General features: G+C 47.3%; 1 protein-coding gene across 1 annotated transcript in view; it reads left to right on the forward strand.

Annotated features, from left to right (window-relative positions):
* MAN1C1 (mannosidase, alpha, class 1C, member 1) overlaps positions 1 to 25,042 on the forward strand; it is a 40,263-nt gene that overhangs the window by 2,677 nt on the left and 12,544 nt on the right. Inside the window, exons 2-4 of the mRNA XM_009873910.1 lie at positions 17,618 to 17,733; positions 19,933 to 20,013; positions 22,233 to 22,327. Of these exons, the coding sequence (XP_009872212.1) occupies positions 17,618 to 17,733; positions 19,933 to 20,013; positions 22,233 to 22,327 (292 nt within the window). The remainder of the gene's footprint in view (positions 1 to 17,617; positions 17,734 to 19,932; positions 20,014 to 22,232; positions 22,328 to 25,042) is intronic.

Genomic DNA, 25,042 nt, shown 5'->3' on the forward strand with positions numbered 1-25,042 from the left:
TCAAGGTTCTCTGGACATAGCCTATTTGTACAGAAGTCTTGATTGCTGTCACTTGTAACCATCACAATGTGAAAGCCCTTTTCTTAAACCCACTCACCGTCTTTCTTTCATGAGCGTTATTTATTCACCTGTGATGCTTGTGATGAGATGTGCCACGCTGAACATCCCAGCCCGTGCCCTCAAGTGGGGTAAACACGTTTTAGGCTTGCAGCCATTTCAGATGCGTGGTGATTTCCCTGGAAATTATGCCATGGAAACGGGCAAAGCACACTACTAGGGTGGAAGGATGATCTCTTAGAATAACCACAAGGCTCTGGTGTGAATGACTGCGTGACTGCAGGGCTTTCAGAATTACCTGCAAAAATTCTCTCCTCACTTAAGCTGACGGAAGGAAGACCTGCCGAGTATCTGGCCACTGTTAGAATCAAACCCAAAACGTGCTTCTTTAGGACAACTACTTAATAAATAGCACTGCTGGGCTTGTGGCTGCGGGTGGAGGCTAGAGATCTGCAGGTATGTATTGTGTTGCCAGTGCTGATCTGGTTATTTTAACCCTTCTTGCCTCAGTGTCTCAGCATTCCTGTCCCCAGTGTTGTGAGCATTAAATTAATTGATGTTTGCAAAGCGTGTTGAATTCCTCCGAGTGAGGCTGCTGGAGAGGGCAACCGTATTCTGGAGCGCAGCACTTGAAATGCACCTGTCACTGTGATATCCAGCATTAGATAGCTGAATTATTATTCTGCCCGCTCCCTGGGTCTGTCATAGCCACTTATTTTTCTGACAAAATGTTTTTAAAATCCTGTTAGCTTTACAGAGTTTCTGTAGCTACGGGAGAGTGAGCTGGCATCTATTTCTGCTCATGCATCAGCTGAATTGTCAGTTACGTTTTGATTGCACAGTCTTTTAACAATGATAAGGTAAGAAGCCTGATTCTCAGATATCTCCTGAAGTGTGCAGTGCTGGCAGCAGAGGAATCCTTCTTTGACTTATAACCTGAGCCAATTTGCTCTGAAATCAGTGACAGCGAGTAAATATGGAACCTTGCTGTGCTGTTAGACAGTAATTTTTCACTACCTAACTGCACATTAGGATATTAATTTTAGTATAAAAATAGCATTCCTTAACTAGGTTTCCCCCCTTTTTTTTTGCTCTCTCCCCACTTGAAATCACGCCTAAAACTATGAATTGCCTTGTCACAGCCATTGCTTCTCTCAGCATATGCTGAATTTTTGCATCTTGGTGAGGCTTTGTGATCTCTTCATCTGACGTGAGTTTGTGTGACACAATCTAGGACATGGCCGGGTCACCAGAACTGGATGGCAAAGGTCTGACAGCAGCTGGATCTAAAAGAAATGCGGTGTTTAGCCTTCACCCTCGTGTCGGGTGCTCCACGTTGTCCCACGTTTGTTTGCTGGGTGACAGAGTACGCCGGGCTCTCTGCACAGGCAGGGTAACAGTTCCTGGAAGATCCGTGGCTGCTTAGGCCGTGTTTGTGTGCTCAGCTCAGACGATGGCCTGAGCTGTCCCGACTGTTTGTTTTGAAGATGGGAGGTCATTGGTCTCGGTTGCTTGGAAATTGCGCTATTTTGGCTCTCCAGGATAAAAAAAGGGTTTGAAGAGGCTGAGAAAGAAAAGGAGTGACCACATGAATGTATACAGAGAGGCCTCTAGAAAGGACCAAGTTGATTGTCCGGAGACTCAGAAACCTTCAAAGTTTTTTCTCTCTGGCAAATGCTGTGCAATCCTGCCGGCGTTCCTCGCCGCGCTGTGACACTGTCACCTGCCCCCTCTCTCTGATCTGGATGGAGATTCTCTCCACGGAGCTTCCACCACCGAGGAGTTCCTCCTTTCAGGAGTTCAGAGGAACTTTCAGAGGAACTTCTAAGAGCAGCTGGAGAGCTCTTTGGGCACCCCCTCAGGTGCTGGGGAAGCAAGAAGCTTCACATGCCAGCGTTAGTCCCTCCAGCCATCCAGTCTTGCCTGTTGAGCCGAACGTTTTCCGAGGAGCTGCTTCCTTTGTGGGGGGTTTAGCTGGGAAACCACGTAGCCGGGAGGAATTGTGCCCACCTCAATTAGCAGTAACGGGAGTTGATGTCTGAATATTTAGCCTGGGAAAGGTAATTGGATGAAAATACTAATTTAGCAACATTCTAAGTACCAGAAGAGAAATGGTAGCCTCCAATTGTGCAATCACTTGGTGCAGCTTTTCTGTTCTGCCTGTGTCTCTTTGCCTGTGATCACAAAATTACAAAACCCTGAAGTGTCCTTTTATGTGATTAAAATGCTACTGTTATTAATAATAATAATAATAATAATAGCTCTCTGAATTTGTATGCCGAATTATTGCTGCTACCTATTGCACCTGTCATTAGATGATTGGCTCTGTGGGCTCTTTAAAGAGAAGAATATATTGTAATAATGATGTTGCTGGAACACTGTTGCTCCCTGGCATCATCATCTGTTGTTTTTGTTACGTATAATGTTACCCAGTTGAATATTATTTTCAGGAAGGGCATTTTGAGCTGACATTGGCTTTTGCTGTCATGAAATCTGCAGCAACAAACTTCTTCCCTGTGAGCAGGAAGCCGTGAATCAGGATATCCTCCAAATATCAAACTCGTTGGAGACTGGTCGCGTGATTCATGTTAGAGCTGGCATTTATTCCTGTTACGGTTTTATGTGGTGGTGGTTTTTTTCTCTTGCTTCCCACCTGCTACAGATCACTCCTAGACACCAAGGTTGTCACTAATACTCGAGGAGACCTGTTCTCACTGTGCTCTCACCTTGGCTCACGCCGAGGCCGGTGCCTTCCTGCAGGTGAGCTGTTTGAAGCATTTGCTCGAAAACCAGAGCCCCACCAAACCCTAAACCTCACACTGAGCGATTTAAGCTTATTACCATGACTCAGCTGACAGGCACTAACTTGTCAGCTTAAAATACTCATTTGAAAAGTTTAAACAGGGAGAAAAAAAAAACCTACTAATGTTTCATATAGTGGCCTGGGGCCCTCTTCAAACAAACACTTTTGCTGTCAGAGCCCTTGTTCTGGGGCCTGATCAGATCCACTGGGGCGGCAATTCTGGAAAAAAAAAAATTATTTGAACTCAACAGATTCCTCTCCCTTCAGCTGAAATGTACATCTTAGAAAAGAGAAAAAAACTCGGAAAATTCAGTGGAGAACAACCTTGGCCTAAGATAGAAAGCACAGATGCACGTTCCAGTGTCTCCGTGTTCGGGCTTTTGGGTCTGAGGACAGCTGCAAAGATCCGACAGCGAGGGTCTGGGCCTGTCGTTAGCAGGAAACCAGGCAAACTCCACATTATCTCAGTGTAAAACCATTAATCATCCCAGGCTTCCTCATGAGTTTCATGAACTTTCCATTGACCCTGAACAGTTTGGAGTTTAATGAGGCCGAAAGCAGGAGAGCGTCTCGGGATTTGTCAGAACTGCTTTGCGCAGCAAAACGGAGGAGAAGGAAACGAAAAAAAGAACCAAAATAAAATAGAAAAACAGCCAGTGAAGTAGCAGATGAAAGCAGAAAAAGAAAGAACATTGTGTTGTGACCAGAGAGCGTTCTTTGGGACCTCTTTTTGAGATGCTGAGGAGCAGAACGTACAGCGGTGTGGAGGAAGCGAGGCACGCATGAGCAGCCCCGTTACCATGTAGACAAGAGAACAATCCAGGCTGTAACTCTTTTTTTTTTTTTCTTTTTTTTTTTTCAGACTCTGGAGGCTGTATTTCAAAATAGAGTGAGCTTCTCCTTCAGCTTTTTTATTCTTTTTTTATTATTTTTATTTTTTAAAGAAATCACCCCATTATGGATGTTGTTTGCGCCTCATTCCGGACACTAATTATGCGGAAATAATTGTCTAATCTTCAGAGATATTGAGCGTGTGATTAAAAGGCAGCCAACTGAGAGTGGGTGTAGTTGGACTGCTCACCGATTTTTCTCTGGATTATGGAGGCGTTGGTGGCAACTGAAGGTTTGGCGCTTCCAGCTGGCTGGGACTAAAAAAAAACCAGGGATCTTAACGGCACCCCCTGCATCGCCTTGATAATAACACAGAATATGCAGAGTAGAAGAGCAGACTTGAAGCTCCTGACCGCACCGATACACCTCTGCTTCGCGCCGAACAGATCTTTCCAAAGTGCTGAGGGCCCTTCGTTTTCTAATCCCCCGTTTGCAATCAGGTGCTTTACGGAATTCCTGACGTAATTCCTGCTTTGGGCACAAACCCACCTGCAGGCGGGCGCTACCAGAAACTACGTAAAAAGGCAGGAGCGAGTTAAGAATATTTTAAAAACGTCCTCTTAGCTACGTCTTTTTTTGTTGGAAATATCTTGAGACTTCCGTTTTTCTTATCTTTATCCCTCTGTATTTAGCTTTTCTGTGTTTATTCGGAGATGGGCAGCTATAAACTGTGTAGCAAAACCCCCACTCAGCTTCTTTTGGTTTAATTCATTCATTTTCCACTCTTGAAACTTCTGAAGAGATCAGCAGGTTCCGAACTGGCTTTGCTCTGTTAGATTTCGCATTTAGAACTTAACTGCTTTATCATATCTTTTTTTTTTTTGTGCTACTGCTGAAGTTTCTTGCTGCCTTCGTTACGTATCTCATCAGATATTCGTCTGGATTAGTGTTAGATTTTGACATTTTTGTATTCACCTTCAGGAGATTGCATTTCAAATGCCTCCTGCTGCAGAATTTCCTTTTCTCTCATTTCTCCAGGTACTTGTTTCTGATACTTTTTTTTTCCCATCTCTGCTACCATTTGGGATGAGAGAAGGCCCTTATCTCACTTAATCAGTCAGTTTAACATCATCCCGTAGGATATCGACTTCCAGGTTTTCACTGGTTTCAAGATTGGATCTATGTGTTCAGAATATTGTGGTAGGTATTTGTTATTTGAAGACCTTTACACTTCTTAAAAATTACTCTCTTTTAGCCTCTCTCGGGGTTGTTCTTGTCTCTAGAGAGAATGTTTTGGAAGTTCAAGAAAATCCCTTAGCCTTTGCTTGAGACATCAGGGTGAAAAATGGGGAGGATTTTTTTGGACTTGCTAAAATTGTTCATCCTTCTTCTGATGTTTTATTCTCAAAAGAAAATCTGCTGCGCCCTAACACACTTTATATGCAGCTCCCAAAAGAAGAATGCAGAAAAAACTCAGTGCAGGAAGGTGAAGGTGTTTCAAGAGGAACTTCTAAAGGCAGAGGTTGCTTCCGTACCAGTTGCAATCTACCCGTAACACCCTTGCTCTGGTACAAACATGCAATTAAGGACACTGAAGTTACCCCTATTTCTTGGCACAATGCTTTTATCTGAATACAGGATTACACAGGGATATAATTTCTTCTCAGACCTGGAGGATGGGAAGGCACAAATTACATGAATAGGGAAGTGTAGAGCAGTCCGAGATCACAGCATTCCCGGCGATGGTCTTTGCAGCAGCCTTGATTTGTCTGTCTCATCTGAATTTCCCGACTCCAATCTGTACCGTGCTCTGCAAGCAAGAGCAGGTAATTCAGGAACAAAGAAAGCGAGGATCAAGTTTTTCCCGTACATGAGAGCAAAGAGCTTTCATTGACTTCACCGAGGCCTTCTTCAAGCCTCTGGAAGTGGAAGTTGCCTTCAGGCATTAAAATTAACACCTTTTGACTGGGCTAGAACAGTCCTTCTCTCTTGGCAGTCTGCATCCTGGTTGCTGTGGGAACCAGCATTTTTAATTTCCTGACTTCTCTGTACATCCAAAATTGTAACTGTGATGTACTCTGTCACTAAGGTAGCTTTGGGGGTTTGCAGGGAATCGAGCCATCAGAAAGCATTTTATGTCGCGCATCGTTCCCTCGGCAGCACGTCGGTGCTTCTCTAAGGGGCATCTTCATGAGGCTTTTTGGAGACCTGCAATTCTCATTCATCTTAGCGAGTAATCGCAGAATAAAAAAGGAGCAGTGAGAGGTCGTTTAGTCCTTCCCTTCTTAAGCCAGCCCTAAGCTACCCCGTGTTGGAAAGTCATCGCAGGCCTTCTGCTTCAGTGCTTTGCAATTTTAAAGCTTCTGCTGGTGTCTGACCTCACTCTCCTGTGGAAAATCAAGCTGTGACTTCTTGGCCTTTCCCTGTGGATGTCGGGGAATGGTTTGCCGTCTTATTCTGTCTGTGTCTTTGCAAAATGTTGCCAACTTCCCTTCAGTCTTCTGCCCCCAAGGCTGAGCAACCCTGGAGCTTTCCAGCTTTAATCGCAGGTCACATTTTGTGACATTCCCCTCAGCACAGTCGCTCCCCTCTGAAGTCTCCAGATGAGCAAAATTTTTCTGTCCTGGCCGAGATTTTACCAGCACAGGGTGGAGCGCAAGAGCCCTTTCATGTCCTGCGTGTGACACACGTCCTGGGGTGGGGTTTGCTCCTTTTTGCGACGTCGCAGCATTGTTGATTTGAGCTGAATTTGCCATCGGCTGTAGCCTTGGTACCGTTTTCTGCAGAGTGCTCGCTAACCATTTATTCCTTATGCTTCGTGGTTCGTTGTTCTTCCCTCAGGGTGAAATACATTCTGTGTCCTTATTGAATTGCATCCTGGTTATTTCAGCCTATTTTCCCAATTTGCTAAGATTTTTTTGATATCCAATCCTGTCAAGCAACATAATGGAAAGCATTTGGAGACTTTCAGCCAGGGCCTTGTTGGTGTGACTTTAACAATACAGGAGAGAAAAGGAAGAATATGGACAGATGGTTCCAAGGGCTGGAGTTACCAGGGCTTAGTGTGTTCCTGCTCATCAGCTGAGACGTGGTAATGGGCCATTTGCATTCTCCTGACCCACTGCATTCACAAATAAAGTGTTTTGAGATTCTTTCATCATTATTAGGGACCTCAGCTCAGCTTGTGAGCACTAACTTGCGTGCTTAGCAGTGTCTGGATTGATAGCAGGTGGCCAGGCCCAGCACCTCCCATTCCGTTGCATCCCAAAGAGCGGAATTAATCCTATTTAACTGTGTTTTGAGGCAAAGAGTAGCTTCGTTCCTGTATCTTTGAATTCTGCTCTCGCACCTGGGCTTGTGTTAAGGACCAGATAGTTTCTGTGAACGTGTTGTAAGAGGTGATGTTTGCTTGTCCGGACTTTAGATAAACCCATGTTGGGGATGAGCAGTTTTATAACCCAAACTAGAAGGCAGGGTCTCTTCCCCAAAGCCCTTCCAGAGCAGATCTTACCTGCTGAGGGGAAAACGCCGTCTAGAGTTACAAGCTGCATCTCTCTCCTGTGCTGTCACAACACATCTGCCACAGCCGCTTTTTGGGAAGAGTGTTTGGAAGATCGAAGGGCACCTTCTTCCCAATTATTACGACGGAGCCTCTCTCCTTGGAATTCTGAGATGAATTAGCAGTCGCTGCTCATTAACCGCTCCCTCTGTCTCCGAGTCCGTGGATAATGGTTGCAGGTAGGAGATGTGTGTTTGTTTTAATAGGCCTGTTGGGACCCCTCACGTTAAATGATGCAAGTCCTGGAGGAGGTGTGTGAAGGAGCAATAAATGAGTATGTAATCAGATTACCTCTAACCAGCCTAAAATTAATTCCAAACATCCAGAAGAGAACAGACCAGTAGCATGCTGCCCCACCAGCGTTGCTGCTGTTGTCTTCTGCTTAACCTTCTTGAACTGTTCCTCCCAGGATTACTCCTTGCTCGTCAAATTCCCTATCCTGGCCAGAAGTGATTACCTCTGCTTCACTGACATCTAAGACCTGTTGCCCAAACAAGGGAGAAAACCTCTTTTCCCCAAGGAGCGTTTGCATGATTATTGCTTCCAATTTTCCGCTGAGCTCTCCGTAGCCGACGTAGCCTGCAATAGAATCTGTGTGTCGTGGGGAGCGGATTGGATGCACATGGAGAGTGGATTTGCGGCGTCTCTCCTGGATCAAGGGTTGTGTGGCTGAGGCTCAGGCAAACCACGTCCTCCTTTCTGACACTTTCGAATAGGAGTTTGATTTGAGCTCCGGGAGGTTTGGAGTCGTGCGGTGACGGGACAGAGCCTGTTGTTGGAGGATCACTAAATGATGAAAGATGGTTGGAGACGCTGAGGAAAAGAGGATTAAACTGGGGAGCTGCTGCCAAGTATTAAATACTTAAGAATCAGTTGCCAATAGGTGCTTATCGTATATCTTTTCTCTCTCCTTCCACTGAAGTAAATATCCGAAGGGCTGTTACTGTGACAAGCAATTCATTTCTATGCTGAACACCTTTCTTTCCTTCTTTTTTTTTTTTCTTTCCCAGTGCATAAGAATATTGCTAACCCGTTCTCACCCGCCTGATCCTCCAGACACAGTCTACTTTGCCACATTCCTAAATGAGCATGAGCTCTCTCTTTCTCTCTCACCCATCACTTGTTCAGGGGAGAGCTGCCACTGCTGGTTTGCTTTGAATGATAGACTTAATTCTTCAGGGGAAATTGATATTTGAAAAACATGAGTGGTTTGTAATCCAAAAAAAAGCTATTTCTTCCCCAGCTGGAACACATTCTGTATTAAATTTGATCATAGCAGCCGAAAAGCCAGCACTTCAAGAGGCTTCTCAGTGATGCCAGATTTACCTGGGAACTGTGCAGCGCCTACGCCAGCACCCGTTGGGTGGTGCAGGTGGAACCGCGACTCATTATCGCTTTCCGTGAGCTCGGGAAAATCGCTCCTGTTGACAAGGAAAACCAGACTGAGCTATCTCGTAGGCCAGCTGCTCGGGCAATCTCCCTAATGCCAGGCTCCAAAATTCCTTGCCTTCAGGCGGCGAGTGGGTCATCCTTGCTTGGCTGATGGCTCTGCCGGCGTGGCGTCCCCTTTCAGTCTCTGCGCGGTCAGATGCGCCGCAGGCTCTGCTTCTTCCAAGCCACGTGCCTCCAGGATTAGTTGCTCTCTTGTTCCTAAGCACCTTTTCAGGGAATGATCAGCGCTTTGACCTTTCCTGAGCTGAGGCGAGTGTGATGTTACCCAACCTACGGTGTTTTGAGTCAATCGAAGTACAAAGCTCATAGAGTGGCAGTAACCTCGGCGTTGTTTTGAGTGATGCCCTGTGTCTAGCACAACGCATGGGTTTCTGATGGATCCACTAAGTATTTCTTCCAGAATGGCAAGAAGATTAGCACCTCCGGGATCAGATGTTTGATAGCTGAAGAGATTAATAGCCAGTTGGTTGCCTACAAAGCAGGGCCATCGGTTTGTCAGCTGCCAGAGCTAAATCTCTCAGGAATCGTGAAGTGGAAGAGATCAGGCGTGGCACGTCAGCATCTGAAATCAAGGGTGGTTTGTTGGGATCTGGAGGGACTTGGCACAGTCCCCGCCCCGTGTCTCTCGCAGGTCAGGACAGGCACTGGGGAGAGGCAGAATCCGAAGCTCACCAGAACTAGTGCGGTTACGGAGCTGGGAGCCGCGGTGGTGCCCGGCGTCTTACCCCCAAACCTCCGTCGATGTCTGCTCACCCTGGGCCTGGCAGAGGACAGAGCTGCCAGGGACCGAGGGCTCTGTGAGGTGGGTTCTGCTCTCCTGCGGGGTCACCCCTGCTCTGTACCTCGGGGGAACGTGCGTGGGGTGGGGAGTATTTGGGGTGTGACCTTCTGACCGGCATCTAGAGAGGAGAGTGAGGAAGATTAATGCGAAGAAGATGGGGAAAAATAACCTTGGATAAGAAGTGTTTTCTGATGAAGTCCCTGAAGTGTAGGTGCAGTGGTTTATTTGGAAAGCAAAGAAAAATGAGGTTGCTCAGAAGCTAATGGACTTTTTTTTTTTTTTTTTTAATCTGCAGGAGAATGGGCTGATAAAAAAGGAAATAGATCTCTTCTAATTCTTGGACTATTTTTTTGTCCCCTTTATCTCTCTCTGCTGCTACCTTGTTGCTCAGATGTAATTTGTTTAGTTTACCTTAAGTAAAGGGAATGGAGTTAGTCCCTGTTACAGCTGTCGGGTTCACAGACAAAAACCTCCATAAATAAGACGCAGAGGCCAGGCTGTAACTCAGGTCTGGGGGTTGTTGGCTTCATCCCTGCGGTCCGTAGGCGCTGTTCACAGGCAGCTGGAGGACCAGGTTGTAAGGAGACAGTTGTGAAGACTTAGCTGAGAGATTTTCTTTCCTTCTGAAAAGGCCTGTAGCCCGTTTCCTGCTTTCATTTGAATTTTCTGTTTAAATTTTGTCAGCTGAACAAACAGTAGCAGCCTTGTCCTGGAGATCACTGACAACTGGCTTGGTCCCGCTCGTAATGGGAGCAGATAGTCTGTCTGCTTGAGAATATCTTCTGGAACTGAGGTGTATTTTCCAGGACTGATAGCTAGCGCAAGCTTTCTGTGCCAGAGGACAGTTATGAGTTAAAAAATAAACAGGTGGGAGTGATTGTGCATGGCCAGCAATGCCATTCCAGAGGGAGGATGAAGGACTAGCTCCAGGGGCTCAGGATGAACGCGACAGGAGCGCCAGCTCACCTGGCAGTGGGCAAAGTAACGCGATCCACAGGGATGGTGAGGCGGCAGCTGCCTGAATATGGATTTTTAAGTCTTTTTCTTTCTCGAACCAGCCCATTATCTTTATTTAAGCTCTTTTTAAACTCAGAGGAAAACACCTCCTGCTTTTTTGCTGGCAGAAGAAACTAAAGGCCAGAGCGGGCAGGGAGCTCTGGCCCAAACCCAGATCCTGTCTCAGGAGTTCGGGGTCCCGACCACTCGTTCTGCGTGACCCAGGGCACTCCGCAGACTGCGGACTGGCAAATCCTGGCTGCAAAGTGAGATTTTTGAAGCACCGTGCAGTGATTTTCCCAGTTTACTTTGTTGCCAAGATAATCCCAAGTCTCTGTGTAGATTCCCCCCGAGAACTGGACAGTCTGCCACCGCCCAGAAGCTGTCTGGTATCTTGGGCTCAGCCAGCTCCGAGGCTTCTCGTGCCAATCTCTGGATAAATGTCAAAAGTTCAGTCTGGTCTCCAAGCACTATCAATGAGAAAAAAAACCCGAAAAGAACAAGAAAAGCAGCGCTTGGTGATGGTTGCTTTTCAAACTGCTGTTTTAACAAGGCACTGGTTTTAATCAAAGCCAGTTCAATCTTTTGAAGCCTCCAGGACCAGCGTAACAGAAGAAGGGATCTCGGTGTTTTGAGTTCTTGTTTTGCCGTGAGTTGCCTGCACCCCAAGAGGTAAAGATAAATAACCAGTAACGACTGGAGGCTTTTGTGCCTCAACAGTTAACAAGTTCATCATGTTTCATAGAAACTGCGTCCTAATTTTTATTCCAAACAAGGTTTCAGCACTAATTTTTGTTTTGACAAATATGATTTGACATAAGAACAGTGGGAGTCAAGACCTTTCATTTTTGATCTAGGTTTACATTGCGCTGATCTAAATTCCTCCCCCTTTCGCTCTTGCCTTTCAGTTGTAAACTTGGTTATTAAAGTTAGGAAAAAGCTATTTGAAGCTCCCTGTTCTGTAGCGTTTAAACGGTCCTGCTGTATGCAAGATTAAGTATGATAGTTTCCTAATGACTTGTGCCGTTCGTTGTAAGCATTGGCACAATGCATTCCTGTACACGTTTCTTTTTTTTAAATGGCTCTGTCGAAAATGAAGGATTTGGTTTCTGCTCACCAAGAAACTTCACAAAGGATTGTTTGCCAAATGGCAGGACCAGGCCCCCTGGGTCTTAGTCTGCATGACGTTAAAGATAATATTCCTTAACCTCTTTGCTTGCTCTACTGTTTTGGCACTGCTTGCTGAATAGGTGTGTTGGTGAGATTAGTTTGAGCTTCTGTCCCTCTCTGTGACAGGCAATTCCTAACACCGGCAGAACAGCCACGGCGGAGGTACGTGGCTCTCGAAACGCAGGCGATGTGGCACAAAGAAGAGTTTTATTCGAGCTAAACCCTGACATCTGGGAGGTAGTGTTGAAAAGCTGGTGAAGATACTTCCATCTCCCTCTGCTTGGGAATCCTTGTACCATTTCCAGGGTTGCGAAGGCAGTGAGTGCATCTAGGCACACGCTAAATCCATCGTTATTCCTTGCACCTAGATAGCAAAGCTGGTGAGATTTGAGCCGGGGAGACTGCCTCGCTGCGTGTGATAGATTATTGCCGTTTTGGCTTTGCAGCCGGGCAGCCACGCTTCAGATCATGCACCTGCAAGCCATCGTGCTTAGTGCCTTCCCAGACACAGAGGGGCTGTGGGAGTTGGGCAGAGCCCTTGGTAAAAGGCGTTGCTCGTTCCTGAGGAAGAGGGCTATTAAAGACCCCGCTCTTAGCTCCTCATTTGCTGAAGCATCACTCTTCCAGATTTTTTTTAAGGACTCGCAAGGGACAGGCTTGCAGCTGGGAGCCCTTCAAGTCTCATATCTGGCCTGTGAGGCTCCAAACTGGCTATTTTGGGAAGAGGAGAGCAATGGGAGGCAACTCGCTCTGTCCCTCCCATCACAGCTGCTCCACTTTATCTAGAAAATCAAACATTTGCGGAGGCTGAATATGTCCTGGGATTGGGCCACTTGTTTAGCCACTGGGAGAGGCAGGGGGAAAAAAAAAGCAGGTCTGTGTGCTAAGTCTGGGAACAAAAGGGCTTGAAAGTGTAGATCCCTAGCCCAGAAATACCTCACCCCAAGGAGGTATTTTGGCCAAAAGTCCTTCCTAGAAACTGAGTAGCTTCCCAGAAAAAAGGAAAAGGAAAAAAAAAAAGGCAAACCAAACACAGAACTGATCTGACAAAAGGGTGCTCTTAAATGCTGAAAAGTGACACCCATCCGGTAGGAGAGCTGGAACAGAGTAGGAAAAGCCAGAAGCAAGAGCGAGGGCTGGGTTCACCCATGTGAGCTGGTACAGGGAGCACAGAGGGGTGTTTCATGAGATTCTGGAGAGACGTCCAAGCTGCTGTGCTGACTGTCCCTTCTCTGAGCGTGCAGTTCTGCATCCCACTTAGTATAAACCCCCGGAGGCAGGATGAAGGCAAATGAATCGTGCTTTGTTACCGTGAGTCACTCGGTTGCCTGACTATTGTCTCTTCTCTCCTCAGTGAGTCACTGACACCTTCCTAGAGCAGCCGACAGACCCCCGGCCTTGTTCCTCCTGGAAGGAGCGTGATGGGGCTTTGTTTCGGTGGCAGCTGGGTGGGCTGAGAAGATGGCATGAGGCTCAGGCTCGGCGGCCCAGAAGGCTGATGGATTTCCTCAGTTATGGGCAACGCTTTAGCAGTTTGAACAGATAGAGCAGGGGAAGACAAACCGTTTTCTGAGCACGGCAGAAAACACAATCTATTTCCTGGTACCAAGGGAACACATCGAAAATATCCTGGATGCTCTTGCAAGTGCTCTGCAGTCTCTTTGTTTTTCATTTTTCTTTCGTCATAGTCTGATTCTGCCCCTCTTCCCTTCCCTTTCCTAATTTTTGTCCTTTCTTTCAGCCCCTGCTCACTCCTCAGTCACGTCGTTGCTGTTAGAAGAAATCTCTCCAGTGCTGTGCGTGCTGGGTTGCGATGGCCTGCCTGCAGGTGCACAGAGTGGAGGCAGAGGTGCTTTCAAGCTGAAGGTTTCGACCTTGGCTGCAAGCAGCCTTGTGGAAAGCTGTGCTTTTCTCTGCCGTGACTGCCCTGTGCTCTGCGTAGCTCCCACCGAGACTGACGCAGAGCTAAACCCAGGGTGGCGTCACAGTCTCCTGATAAAAAGCAGATCTTTGGTGTGAAGGTCTTTCAGTCAGTAGATCATTTTGCTTCCTGAAAAGTGTAATCCTGTCCTCTGGGCTTTTTCTGATGGGGGAGCTCATGTGTGCTGTGTGAGCAATGACTGGATCGATGTTCTAGCCTGATACAACCTGTGGCCGTCCCTTGTTCCCGGGCGAGCCTGGGTTGTAAACGTGAGCAGATGCAAAGTGTTCGCCTCAGTTGAATTTCACATGTGGATTTGGTGGTTCATGAAAGCTTCAGCAAATCGGATATAAACTCTTACTGCTCTACTAATGATCAAACATGCAGTTTCTGTTGTGTACCCGATGCTGGTGTGTTTGATTGGCCTGTTTCTGCCTAAATTGGTGGGTTTGATTTGCAGGTAATGGGTAGCTAAAAGGAAGTTCACAGATGCAGCAGCAGTTGTGATTGTTACCACGGTTATACTTAGTCCCTGCTTGATGTCTTGCAGTGCTTTTCAAGCCTTAATTCGCCCTTCCAGGTTTGGCAGGTGGTAGGGTAGATATTCCTCACCTTTGATCAGCCCTCGTGGCCTACCTTTAAACTCTATATTGAGAAGAAAGCTGTTCCCTTTTCTCCTCTACACCCTGGCTTGCCAGGACGCCGAAAGAGAGCGGGACCGTGGGACATGTGCAAATGGGGGAATCTGGGAGGCCCCGTCTGATACCGGTAGGTTGCTCACTCGCCTGACTCGGAGCTTTTTACCCTTTACAATCCCCGTTCGGGTTGTGATTGAGACCACGTATCTGTCGCTTCTCAAGGATAGGAGAAGAGGATGAGCCTTTTTCTTCAGAGTATCTGCTCTCGACTCAAACAAGCTGCTACGGGCTTTATCTGTGGTTTTTAGAGATAGCGCTTCCGTTAATTCCCGCGACGGCCCTTCTGAGGCTGTATTGCTCGAATGGTCTCGTTCCTCCAGGCTGGCGGTAAAGCGCGTTCCCCCTGGGGCCGCGGGGGCACGGTGTGTGCACAATGCCATCTCCTCTCCGTGGAGCGCTCCATTCAGCACCTTTCAGAAGAATTATGTTAATTCATGTAACGTTCGTTAGGGATTTCTGCGGCCGTGCTCAGAAGCGAGCGGGTGGAGGCTTGTTCCTCCGGGTGGGTGGAAGTAGGAACAGAGCAGCCTTGTTGCCCACATGGATGTCTCCATTCTTCTCGCGCACAAAAGAGCAAACGTGCTTGTGGCTCGGGATGGGGTGGTACCGGCCCTCCTTCGGCTCAAGAAGAGATGAACCTTTGTGTTGCTCCCATGAGCTGCTTCTCCTGGTGTGCTCCCGTCTCTCGCAGGCGAAACTCCAGCTGCTCGCTGGCACAGGGGCTGCCGTGAAGCCCTTTGGTCAGAAACTCCCCTCGACAGACATCCCTGCCTTCTGTCCCAGCTCCCAGTTCTTCCCACTGGTCCCAGTGGAGGATTCTTCTTTCCTCTTCAGAATGGATCCCAGAGCTGTGTCCGACCTTCCCTTCTGCCCATCAGCGACTCGACCTTGTCTTTCCCCAGCGAGGGGTTGCCTCTGCTCCAGGAAGGTTTTTGCAGCAGTACCGGGGGATGCTTTTCGTAGCGCACAGAGCCTTAGATTTGTGGAGACAGGTAGAATCTCAGACGTGGAGTCCTGCTTCAAAGTCATCGCTGCCATTTCTGGGCACTTTGAGAAGTGTTTCTTTTGAGGGTTTCTTGGTTGCTACTTGAAAACTCCATCAGAGAGAGCACAATGAGGCTGAAACCAGTAATTTAGAGAGGGGAGTGGCCGCAAGAGTCAAAAGTGACAGAGTGGGGTTTGATTCCTTTTGCTTTTGAAGCTGCTTCCCCTTTGATTATATCCCTCACATTATCATGTGTAGATCTGGAAAGGTGATTATTTTTGAACATCTCTCAAACTAAGCAGCACGTCAAGCAAGCACCACCACCTTTATAAATGGGTGCGTATTCATGGTAATAAACACATGGGGATATGTGTAGCACCATCTTTTGACAGCCAGGTATAATCAGAAGCGTTGGACGTTTATCACAAGCTCTGGCACGATCTGCTGAAGCAAAATCTGAGCAGGAGGGACGGAAAATGCTTTTGTAGCCAAGGAGTAACGTGCCAGGTGTGCCCAGGGGAGTCAGGGTCCTTCCTAGATGCCTTCTCTGGCCTGGCAAGCGACAGAGACGCAGCAGCAAAGTCCTGATGCCTGGTTTGCTCCCCGCGTGGTTGGGGAGGGAGATTCTTTTTCATCGTACTTGTGAGAGGGCTGAAGCTGACACGGGAGCTTTTTGCTATTGCCACAGACTTTGTTAGCTGCGGGAGAAAATAGTCAGCTGCGTGGTTTACAGTTGCTTCAAAGCCGGTGCAGAAGAAAGGAAACATCGACAAGACCCTTGTACAAAGCACACAGCCCGAGGTTCTTCAGATACAGAGTGTTTAGGGGAATATTTAAAACAAATGTTTAAAAATGACACAAAGGCGCACCAGCAGGGGAGCGAGGTTTGCCCTCCACTCTGTCAAATCCAGGGGAGGGAAGCTGAGCAACTCCGAGCTGTGCCTCAGCGAAGATCCGAGCATGTTCCTAATCCCCGATGCGATTCAGGTATTTAAAGGCCTTACTTGCTAAAAACATAAAAGGCCCTGTCAATTCAAGCAATATTTTTCACTTCAATTAACCATCCCGGAAAATTGTTCCTTTATTGTCTTTTCGTCTCTGTTTAGTTTGAGCAAATCCAACTCTTCTCATTGTCTCTCTGCAGATTATGAAAGGCTTTGTGGATTATATCATCAAATTAAATCAAGCCTGTTAGCGTCGCTCTCGGAATATCACAGCAATAGGCTGTGCCTCGGGCGGCCTGGCCCTTCCTTCTCTTTTAAAAATGTTTTGCGGCCGCGTTGCTCTGAGCTAGTACGTCTCTCCTTGCTAATAGGAAAGTGTATAAAACTCACATAATCGTTAATATTGAAGAATCATTAAGGTTGATAAAAGCAGCTCCGACTGCAGTGACGCTGTTTATTCATGGGCGCTGCTTTTGGAAATCCGGCCACGCTGCCATCCGTTCTGCTGTTTTTTTAGAACCTGCCCGTTGATCTAGTGGCTGTTTGACTCCATCTATTGCACTCTCGGAGATAGCTCCGGTTAGATGATAATTCCGCAAGCCCGCAGGAATAAATGGATTTCTAGAGGCTGTCTCCACTGCCTTCATCACCTTTTCCACAGCCCCTGCTTTTGATGCAGACAGCATCCGAAAGGCAGCAATCTGTAGTTGAGCAGTAAAGTCTTGGTTGGGTTTTCATTAAAGGAATGATGTGCTGACTGGCTGAAAAGTGTCAAAACTACAATCCTGTAGCATCAACAAAATAAGGCAGGATGCCTTTCTAACGGGAGAGGAATGCTGAAAGCAGAAACGAGCCCTGCATGAAATTGGTGGATCTGAGCGCTTCTGCTCCGGGGAAAGGTTACGATGTACAGCAGACATGGTCGCTTTTTTTTATCCTTAATAAGAAAAGACCAAAGTCTTAAGGTTCACGACACACGGCTCACCTTTGCTTCCCTCTCCCCTCTGCAGTAGTTCCTCGACAGTGCATCCAGCTGGGTTTTCCTCTCTTAAGCAGAACTAGAATCGAAGTAACATGGAAAGTATTACAAAAGCGCGAAGCCCATCTGAGCATGCGGCAAAAGGCTGGAAAAGCTGGGGGAATCGGGGGTATTATTTTCAAGTCTGTTAGTGAGAAGAAGGAGTTGACCTGAGCCAAACAGAAATATGTCTTGGGAAAACCCCTGGGCGTAAGAAGTGTGTGTGAGTTTATGGTGACACTGGAAAGGGAGATGACAGGGACTCAGCCTAGAGCGGGCCTGGTCTGGATCCCATCCGGACACCCCAGTGTTGGGACTAGAAGCTGGAACCTGCAGATTGAGTTGGAGTTAAAGACGATTTCGTGAATGGGGCTTCATCACGCTGTTATGTTTGCGATGCAGGAGGCCTCCGAGGAGCTACGGTGGTGGATGCCTTAGATACCCTGTACATCATGGAACTCGAGGAGGAATTCCAAGAAGCAAAGAAGTGGGTGGAGAAGAGCTTTGACTTGAATGTGGTGAGTCAGTTCCTGGGAATGCCTGTCTGTGTCACCGAAATGCCTCGTGTTCGGCCAGTTCTGATCACAATTTCTAAGAATCAGTTGGGGAGGGGAACTCTGAAGTCTGTGGGGGAAGAAACCACTCAACTCTGCTTATTATTTTTAGGGCCAAAGAGAACGATTCACCCCATTTTCTGCCTGTACGTGGCACAGAGCTCCACTCAGGAGCCACCAGATTGGACTCACAGAGTCTGGCTGAAAATGCATTTCAGTGTTTTAATGTTTTCAGTGTTTTGGTCTGGGTTATAAAAACAGCTGTAATTATTAGATACTCCAAGGAGGTTTTGATCATGAAAGAACAAGTTCAGTTTCATATCCCTTAAATGCCTGCCTGTCATAAGACAAGTTTTCTTTCTACGTGCTTTAGATTAAGATTGAAAACACTGATCTCCTTCACTGGGCCCTTTGTTGGTCTGTCATCACTGGGACTTGGCAGTGGCACCACGGCAGCAAAGTGAGAGCACACAGTGAGCCTAGATTTGAAAGGAGGGGCATCATCTCTAATAATGGCAAGAGCCGCTCGCTCTCTGTGGCCCCTGGAGCTTTCTGAGCCACTTCTCAGAGGTAGCGTTAGACTTGCTGGGACTCGAGGTGCCCCGTACGCCTCGTGGTGCTGGCGCTTGAAGGATGCTGTTCTGTACCTCGCTTGGTGACTGGGGCTCCTTGCCATAGCTCTGACTGTTGGTCTCCAAGCCAGCTTTTGTATTTCTCATGGGAGAGCTGATGAGATCTCGTCAGTGGCACACAAAGAACATTAAGACCAGAGTGCGGTTCAAACTTCTTCTTTTTTTTTTTTTCTTTAATGCCAGCCTAGTTGTCCATTGTGAAAAATGGTTCTCCCCATGGGAACAATGTGTGCAGCTGCCTGTAGAGAAAAGCATCATTTGAGAGAGCACGACTGGCATTCATATATTCATAAAAGGAAGACCACATCTGATAAATTTGGTGAATGCTCTCAGTACGTTATTGAATCGATAAACAAGGGACAAAATCAACCGGGAGATAATTTATCTGGATTTCATAAAAGCTTTTAATCTTGGCCTGCAGAATAGATTGATCTGCAAAGACAAGAATGAATGCTGTGGATTGATCGGTGGAGTCGGAAGGCACAGCAGAGGGAGAGAACGGGGGAAATTAATTAAAAATTGGCTCTGTACAAGGAACTCTTAATAGTCCAGAAAAGTGAGGCAGGGACTCCAAGGCCCACAAGCTCCATTGGAAACTGGGTGCCGTGATCTGTCTCGTGCAATTTCAGTCGTCATCTCAAGAAAGCGCTTGCTCTGATTTGTAACCCGCAGGTATTTGGAAAGGGCAGGCTAGCGCAGAGGTTCAGGTGTCCCCTTGCTCGCTGAAAGTGCTGCACTGGTGGAAGATCTTTCAGGGGATTGGTTTTATGCATTTGCTTGAGGGTAGGAATCATTTATCAGGCAGATTCAACAGCCAGGAGCATGTATTTTTTAAAGGCACATTTTGAGCGCAATCGTTTTGACGTTTGCTGATCATCAGCGGAGTAGGTAGAGCCAACTTGTTCCAGGTGAGTGGGCTCCTGAGCAATTCAGTGAACCGTATCCGTCCGTGTCTGCTGCCTGTGGTGGTGGGGCACGTGGACATCACGCAGGTTGTCTCTCGGCAAGCGTGCGGTGACAGGCACCCTGTGGGCTGTGGTCCTGTCTGACCCTGCAGACTGGTGAGTCCTTGAATGATAGAAAATAGCTGCTGAACACAGGAGATGCATTACACCTCTCTAATTCAGTGCCCTCTTCACAAGAAAATGGAGAAAGTAATTTCTTCCATGTGGCTGCACAATTTTCTCTTCAGATAAAATGTTTCAAGGGGAAAATTTTGGCCCTGGCCTAACTCAGAGCTTTTTGCAAGGCATAGCCCAGGACAAGATTGGGTAGATGGACGATACAGCTGCCCTCACTGGTTTGCATATTGTCAACTGGTGATAAATGGGCAGTTTGGGTGTTTCTCTCTTCCCTTCAGACTCCACCTGTCACTGTGGAGCAAATAAGTGCTGCGAGATCTTAGACAAGAAGCTGCGTTACACTGTGGATGAGGACTGGGAGGCTTAAGTATCTGCCTACAACCTGTTCCCCTCAGCTGCCGTTTGTGCGGGCAGACTTTGCAGTCAAGTGTGTCGTTGTGTCTTTTCAGAACGGAGAAGCATCCTTGTTTGAGGTGAACATCCGCTATATCGGAGGACTGTTGGCCACATACTACTTAACCGGAGAAGAGGTTTGTTTCAGTATCTCTGCGTGTCTCACCCAGTCACCAATGATGAACAGAAAGGGTTCTCCAGCAGCTTTTCTCTGAGCATCAGATAATCCCTCCATAACAACAGGCTAAACCTATCGTTTTTATGAATATCAAAATGCCACTAATGTTCTTTTAATTAAGGCTCACATAATTACCTTGCGCGCACCGTGCATGGCTCATTTGCAAAGATCGTTTCTCCTGTGGGCAATTCGAGCAAGACGTGTTTTCGGTTGGACACGTTGCTCCCCAGTGAAATGCTCCCCATTTGCAGTGATCTTTGTCTTGGTGCTTGTTCCTTTGTATTCTAAGCAGACGATATTTCATTGAACATCATTCTGGATTCTGCCTCAGACTAAGGAGGGCAACTGATTAGTGGCAAGTGCTCCAAACTCTACCCGGGCGGTCACTCTAGAGCAATAGTTCCTAAGATAAAGTGCCCTGGGGTACAGGGAAGGAGGGTGGCAAACTGCCAGGGCAGGGGACCTGCATCCTGTCAGCTCGTGTGGCAAAAGTCCACGAACCATCTCCCCGTGCCCAGCAGGTGAGGGCTGGGTGTCACAGCCCCTCCTGTAGCGGGGTGGAGCGGCCGTTCGGTGGATGCTCCCATCCCTCAGGGGTCCTGGCTAAAGCAGGAGGCTCTCGCTTCCATTTTCCTTCTCTCTCTTCCAGCCTGACAGAGCCCAGGGCTTAATGCCATAATCTGTTTTATAATGTGACTGGACTGGAATTTTACAGCTGGCTGTAGAGAGATGAAGAGATTATTCCTTTGCCCTGGAAGTCTTAAGTGAGCAGAAACTCTTGATTCAAGGGGGATTTTTGTGAGTGAGAGAGCTGGAAGACTGGCTCTTAAATGAGAACTTAGCTCTCATGCCGTACACCGACCGCAGCTGGGTGCTGTCCACCGTATTAGGATGGGATGGCTCCTCACTGCATAGTGGCACCATTGATCCGTGGAGTCACAGGAGCAGCTCTGTTACTTTAGTTGCATTTTAAATGAGTTCCAGGAATGACTTCTCTCTGTGGTTTCCCTCCAGGGAAAACTCAAAGACTCAGTGCCCCGACTCAGGGCCTGTCTCAGTCACAACTTCAACAGGCTTCAGATCAGCAGAGCAAAAAGAAACCACATTAAACCATAAAACTCCAGCGGTGCCCTCTTGAAGTGCAGTCGCTAGCTGATGCTCAGCAGCCAGGGCAGTGCCTGTCATAGACCCAGTTGGTGTCATAAGACTGAAAGGCAAAAATCAAGTCCCCATCTCTTGCTTTGCCTTCTGAACCAAACCCCAGTCTCCTTGTGAGGGTATCAAAAGTCTGCAAACCCACAGGAGAGCTCAGGTTTCCTCCGTGTTGTATTTTTAGAGCAAAAAATTCCTGCTTTGTGACAACTACTATGACAGCCTGGGCTGGTAGAGGGGGGCTAGAGGTAAAAGGCTTGTGCTTTATCTCCTAAGTCACTTACAGGCTTCCCTTGATCAGGACTAATCTCTGGAGCAAAGATTAGTGCTCGTATCGGTTTGTCCCGAAATAATTGTGTATGGTGGCTTTGTGCTGCAAGCCACCATAAGCTATAATTTGATGTGAAAGCCCAAAACTGAGGCATTACAAATGGAAAAGGAGCAGCTTAGCCATGAAACCATGAACCCTTCCTGGAAAAGACTTGCGAGTAAAAGGTTCTTCACTGGAAATCATGGTTTTTGCAACAGGAGATGACAAAGCTAGACAAACCTGTGTTGTAAATCTAACAATGCTTCACCCTAGAAAGATTTCTTTTGATTTTAATTCAGTCCTTTTACCTCCCTGTGTCCTCTGCCACCCTGGGAAAAGGGAAAAATTTGTCCCCAGAGTACTCTTTGGATCAGTTCAGATCATGGAAATTTGCTGCTGAGGTGTTTGGGGTGTTCTGAGCTCTGCAGCTCTGGCTGCTCTTGTCCGGGCAGAGGGGTTCGTAGGGGACTTACGGCAGGTTTAGCGTAGGTTTTTAGAGGATAGGAACCCAGGGTTCAGCATGGCTTGGTTCAGATCTGTCGTGCAGTGGAACTAGGGCAGCAACGTACCTTGAGCTGTAGATTCTTACAGTGCAGCAGCTTTAGCTTTTTATAACGGTGGGTTTGAGAAAAAAGTGGATTTGAATGGGTCCAGTGTGACTAGTATTGACAAGCAGCAGCCCATCAAATATTTATCCTCTCTTCTTCTCTTAACAGGTGTTCAAGAGTAAAGCTCTGGAACTTGGAGAGAAACTTCTGCCAGCTTTTAACACCCCCACCGGTATCCCACGTGGCGTCATAAATCTGGGCAGGCAAGACACACGTCCTTACAAGCGTGTCGTTTTATTACTGAATGTTTGTAAAAGACCAGGATTCAAGCAGGAACAGCAGCAGTTCCTCAGAGGTGCCCCCCTCTAGTGCAGATTCTTCGAGGTCATTTGTTTTGCCAACTCAAAACCAAGAGGTGCCTTGGCAGAGGTTGCAGGTGACTCAAGTTAAACCCAGCTGTGTTTTATTAATTTTGGGCTCTCCGCAGTTTCTTCCTCCACCTCTTGGCAGGGCTCCCTGCTGCAATAGCATTTTCCTCACTCTCGTTTTCTTTGAAAGGTTATTTGTAGTCTGCACGTAGCATGTGGTGCTTTCTGTATTTTTACAGTGTGCCCAACTAGATGCATGTGAATTTATCCAGGCCTCGCGTTTGGAAAAACTGGGAAGGGAACTGGATGGGACTGGCTGACAGGTTTACTGCTAGGAGGCGGGGAGTGCACAGATCCTCTTTTTTTTCTTTTTTTTTTTTTTTTCTCTCCCTGCTGGTAGCACTCAGCCAGGTGTGTATCCTTCACTTAGAGCCACAACATTTCATGTCAGGTACCTGGTGTTCTCCTGCTGGAAGGGAGCTTTGAGGCAGCTGGGTTAAATATCCTCCTGATGGTATCTCCGCAAAAAAAAAAGGCAAACCTGGAGGCTGGAGTGCCAGTCTCTGATTCTTGCTAGTAGACAGTGCTCCCTGTCAGTAAGGGCTCACTGGCTCATTTTGATGCCTGCAGACAAATCCCCCAGGGTAAAAGCTGCACGCTGGCTGAAACACAGACGGAGGGAAATGTGGGTTAACAAAAGCCTTTCATCCTTACCTCTTGCAAAACTCGGAGCAGCAGCCATGAAAATAATTATTCATCTCTTAGCCCAAATCTCCTGTTTGGCTCACGGCTCTGTGAAGCGCGAGGCTTTTGAATGTTTGGCTCACGCTGATCCATTGCTCAAATATCACTGTCACCCTTCAGTTGTCTTATCTCCACGTGATCCCGGTGAAAATTTGAGCCACCACCATGACTTTAATTGTGTCTTTTTAGAGAAGAGACATTCTGCTTCCTCTGTGGCTGATAAAGACTCAGCGTAGACTAACCTTTCACAGAAATGCCAAACCCTCCCCTGCCCTTTGTGAAGACAACTGAAATGGACTGGGTCTGCTGAGACATTCCCAAAATGTTTTGCTGATGACCTTGACTAGAAGCAAAGAAAATCAAAGTTGCATCGAGCCTGCAATCCAGAACCCGTATTACTGGCTCGAGCTCTGGCTTCAGGGCCATGAAACTGCTGGGAGGGCTCAGAGTATCAATTGATTTAGGAGCAAGGATAAAGCCAGCGAAAGCTGTAGTCTGGCTACTGCAAGAACATGAGGAACAGCCAAAGGCTGTAAACCCAGAGGGGAAGGGTGAGACAGTGGAGAGAACACTGACCTAAACCTCAGGGCCAAACCAAAGCTGGGTTTTGGAAGAAGAAATTCTGTCTCCAATTCTAGTTGTGCAAGGATGGGCTAATTCCAGAGAGACCTTGTCATCTCAAAAGGAGAGTCTTGCAGCATTTGCTGGCTTTTGGTGCTGGTAGCTTGGGAGATGGGTTAAGAATGACATTAGGAAATTTGAAACAACCAAAAGCTGGCGTTAAGTCAGTTCTGTGGGTACATTTTTGAGGACCCAAGTACAAAGACACCCACCTCCCCCAGCTTTTCCTGTAGCCAACTGACTTTATCTCTTCCTGTCTCCTCACATCCCCTTTTCCTCTTGTGTTCCCTCTCGGCTGATGTGCTTCCCTGTGGCCTTTTGTTTTCACGCAGACACTGTATCGTATCTCACACAGGCTTGTTTTCCATCCTGCTGGTCCAACTGCCACGTTATCTGCCAGGTCCTAGAGTACATTGACTTCTCGAGCTGCTGCTCTGTGCACTCTGCCTGTGCGTTGCGCTCTGATCTCTCTCCTGATGAATCCTGTTGCAGCTTCCTGGCCTGGGCTTTCCTTCACATCTCCCCTAAACCCTCTGCACCTTGAGATTTTTATTTCATCATCCTCTCCTGGTCTCTTTCTTGGTTTGGCACTGGTTTGCTGCTTTGGATCTCCATGAGGAAAGGAGATGACACAACCATTTTCAGTCCATGCTTGCACTGGCTGATATTTAAGGAAGATCCACTTACCTGGGCAATAAAGCAAGCCCTGGGCATTTTCTTTTGTCTCGAAGACAAAGATTCTTCTAACAGCAGTTTGCTCTGCGATGCTGTAGAACAAGGCAGCTGCAAAGACCCAGTTTGTCCAGCCTGTGATGCTGAAAAAACATTTTCCTGCAGGGAGTCATTTCAGGCTGCTCTTTAACCCAGGGACACACTGCAGACCTACTCTGTTTCCTCCTTGAGCTTTACTGTGATTTGTAACACGGGGCTTGGGTTCCCAGCAGCACGGTGCTTGCAGGCAGCACCTGGCTGCGCGTTTGGGACAAAAGTTCCCCCGGGAGGTTTGTGTCGGCCGCCCCCCTGCCCCCTCTTAGCCGCTATCACAACAAACATGGCCCCATTTGGCTGCTTCCAAGCACTCCTCATCTGAACTAGTGTAGAAGGCAATTTCTGTTTGTGAGATCATATTTGTTACAACATCCCTCTGGCGCAGTAAATAAAGCAAAAGTAATTGACTCTTTATAAGTGTGAGAACACGGTGGGATTGTTTAGCACACCCATCCCAGGGCCAGCTGCTGCCAGGTT

Source organism: Apaloderma vittatum, unplaced genomic scaffold, assembly GCF_000703405.1.
Source record: "Apaloderma vittatum isolate BGI_N311 unplaced genomic scaffold, ASM70340v1 scaffold16067, whole genome shotgun sequence".
NCBI classification, from domain to species: Eukaryota; Metazoa; Chordata; class Aves; order Trogoniformes; family Trogonidae; genus Apaloderma; species Apaloderma vittatum.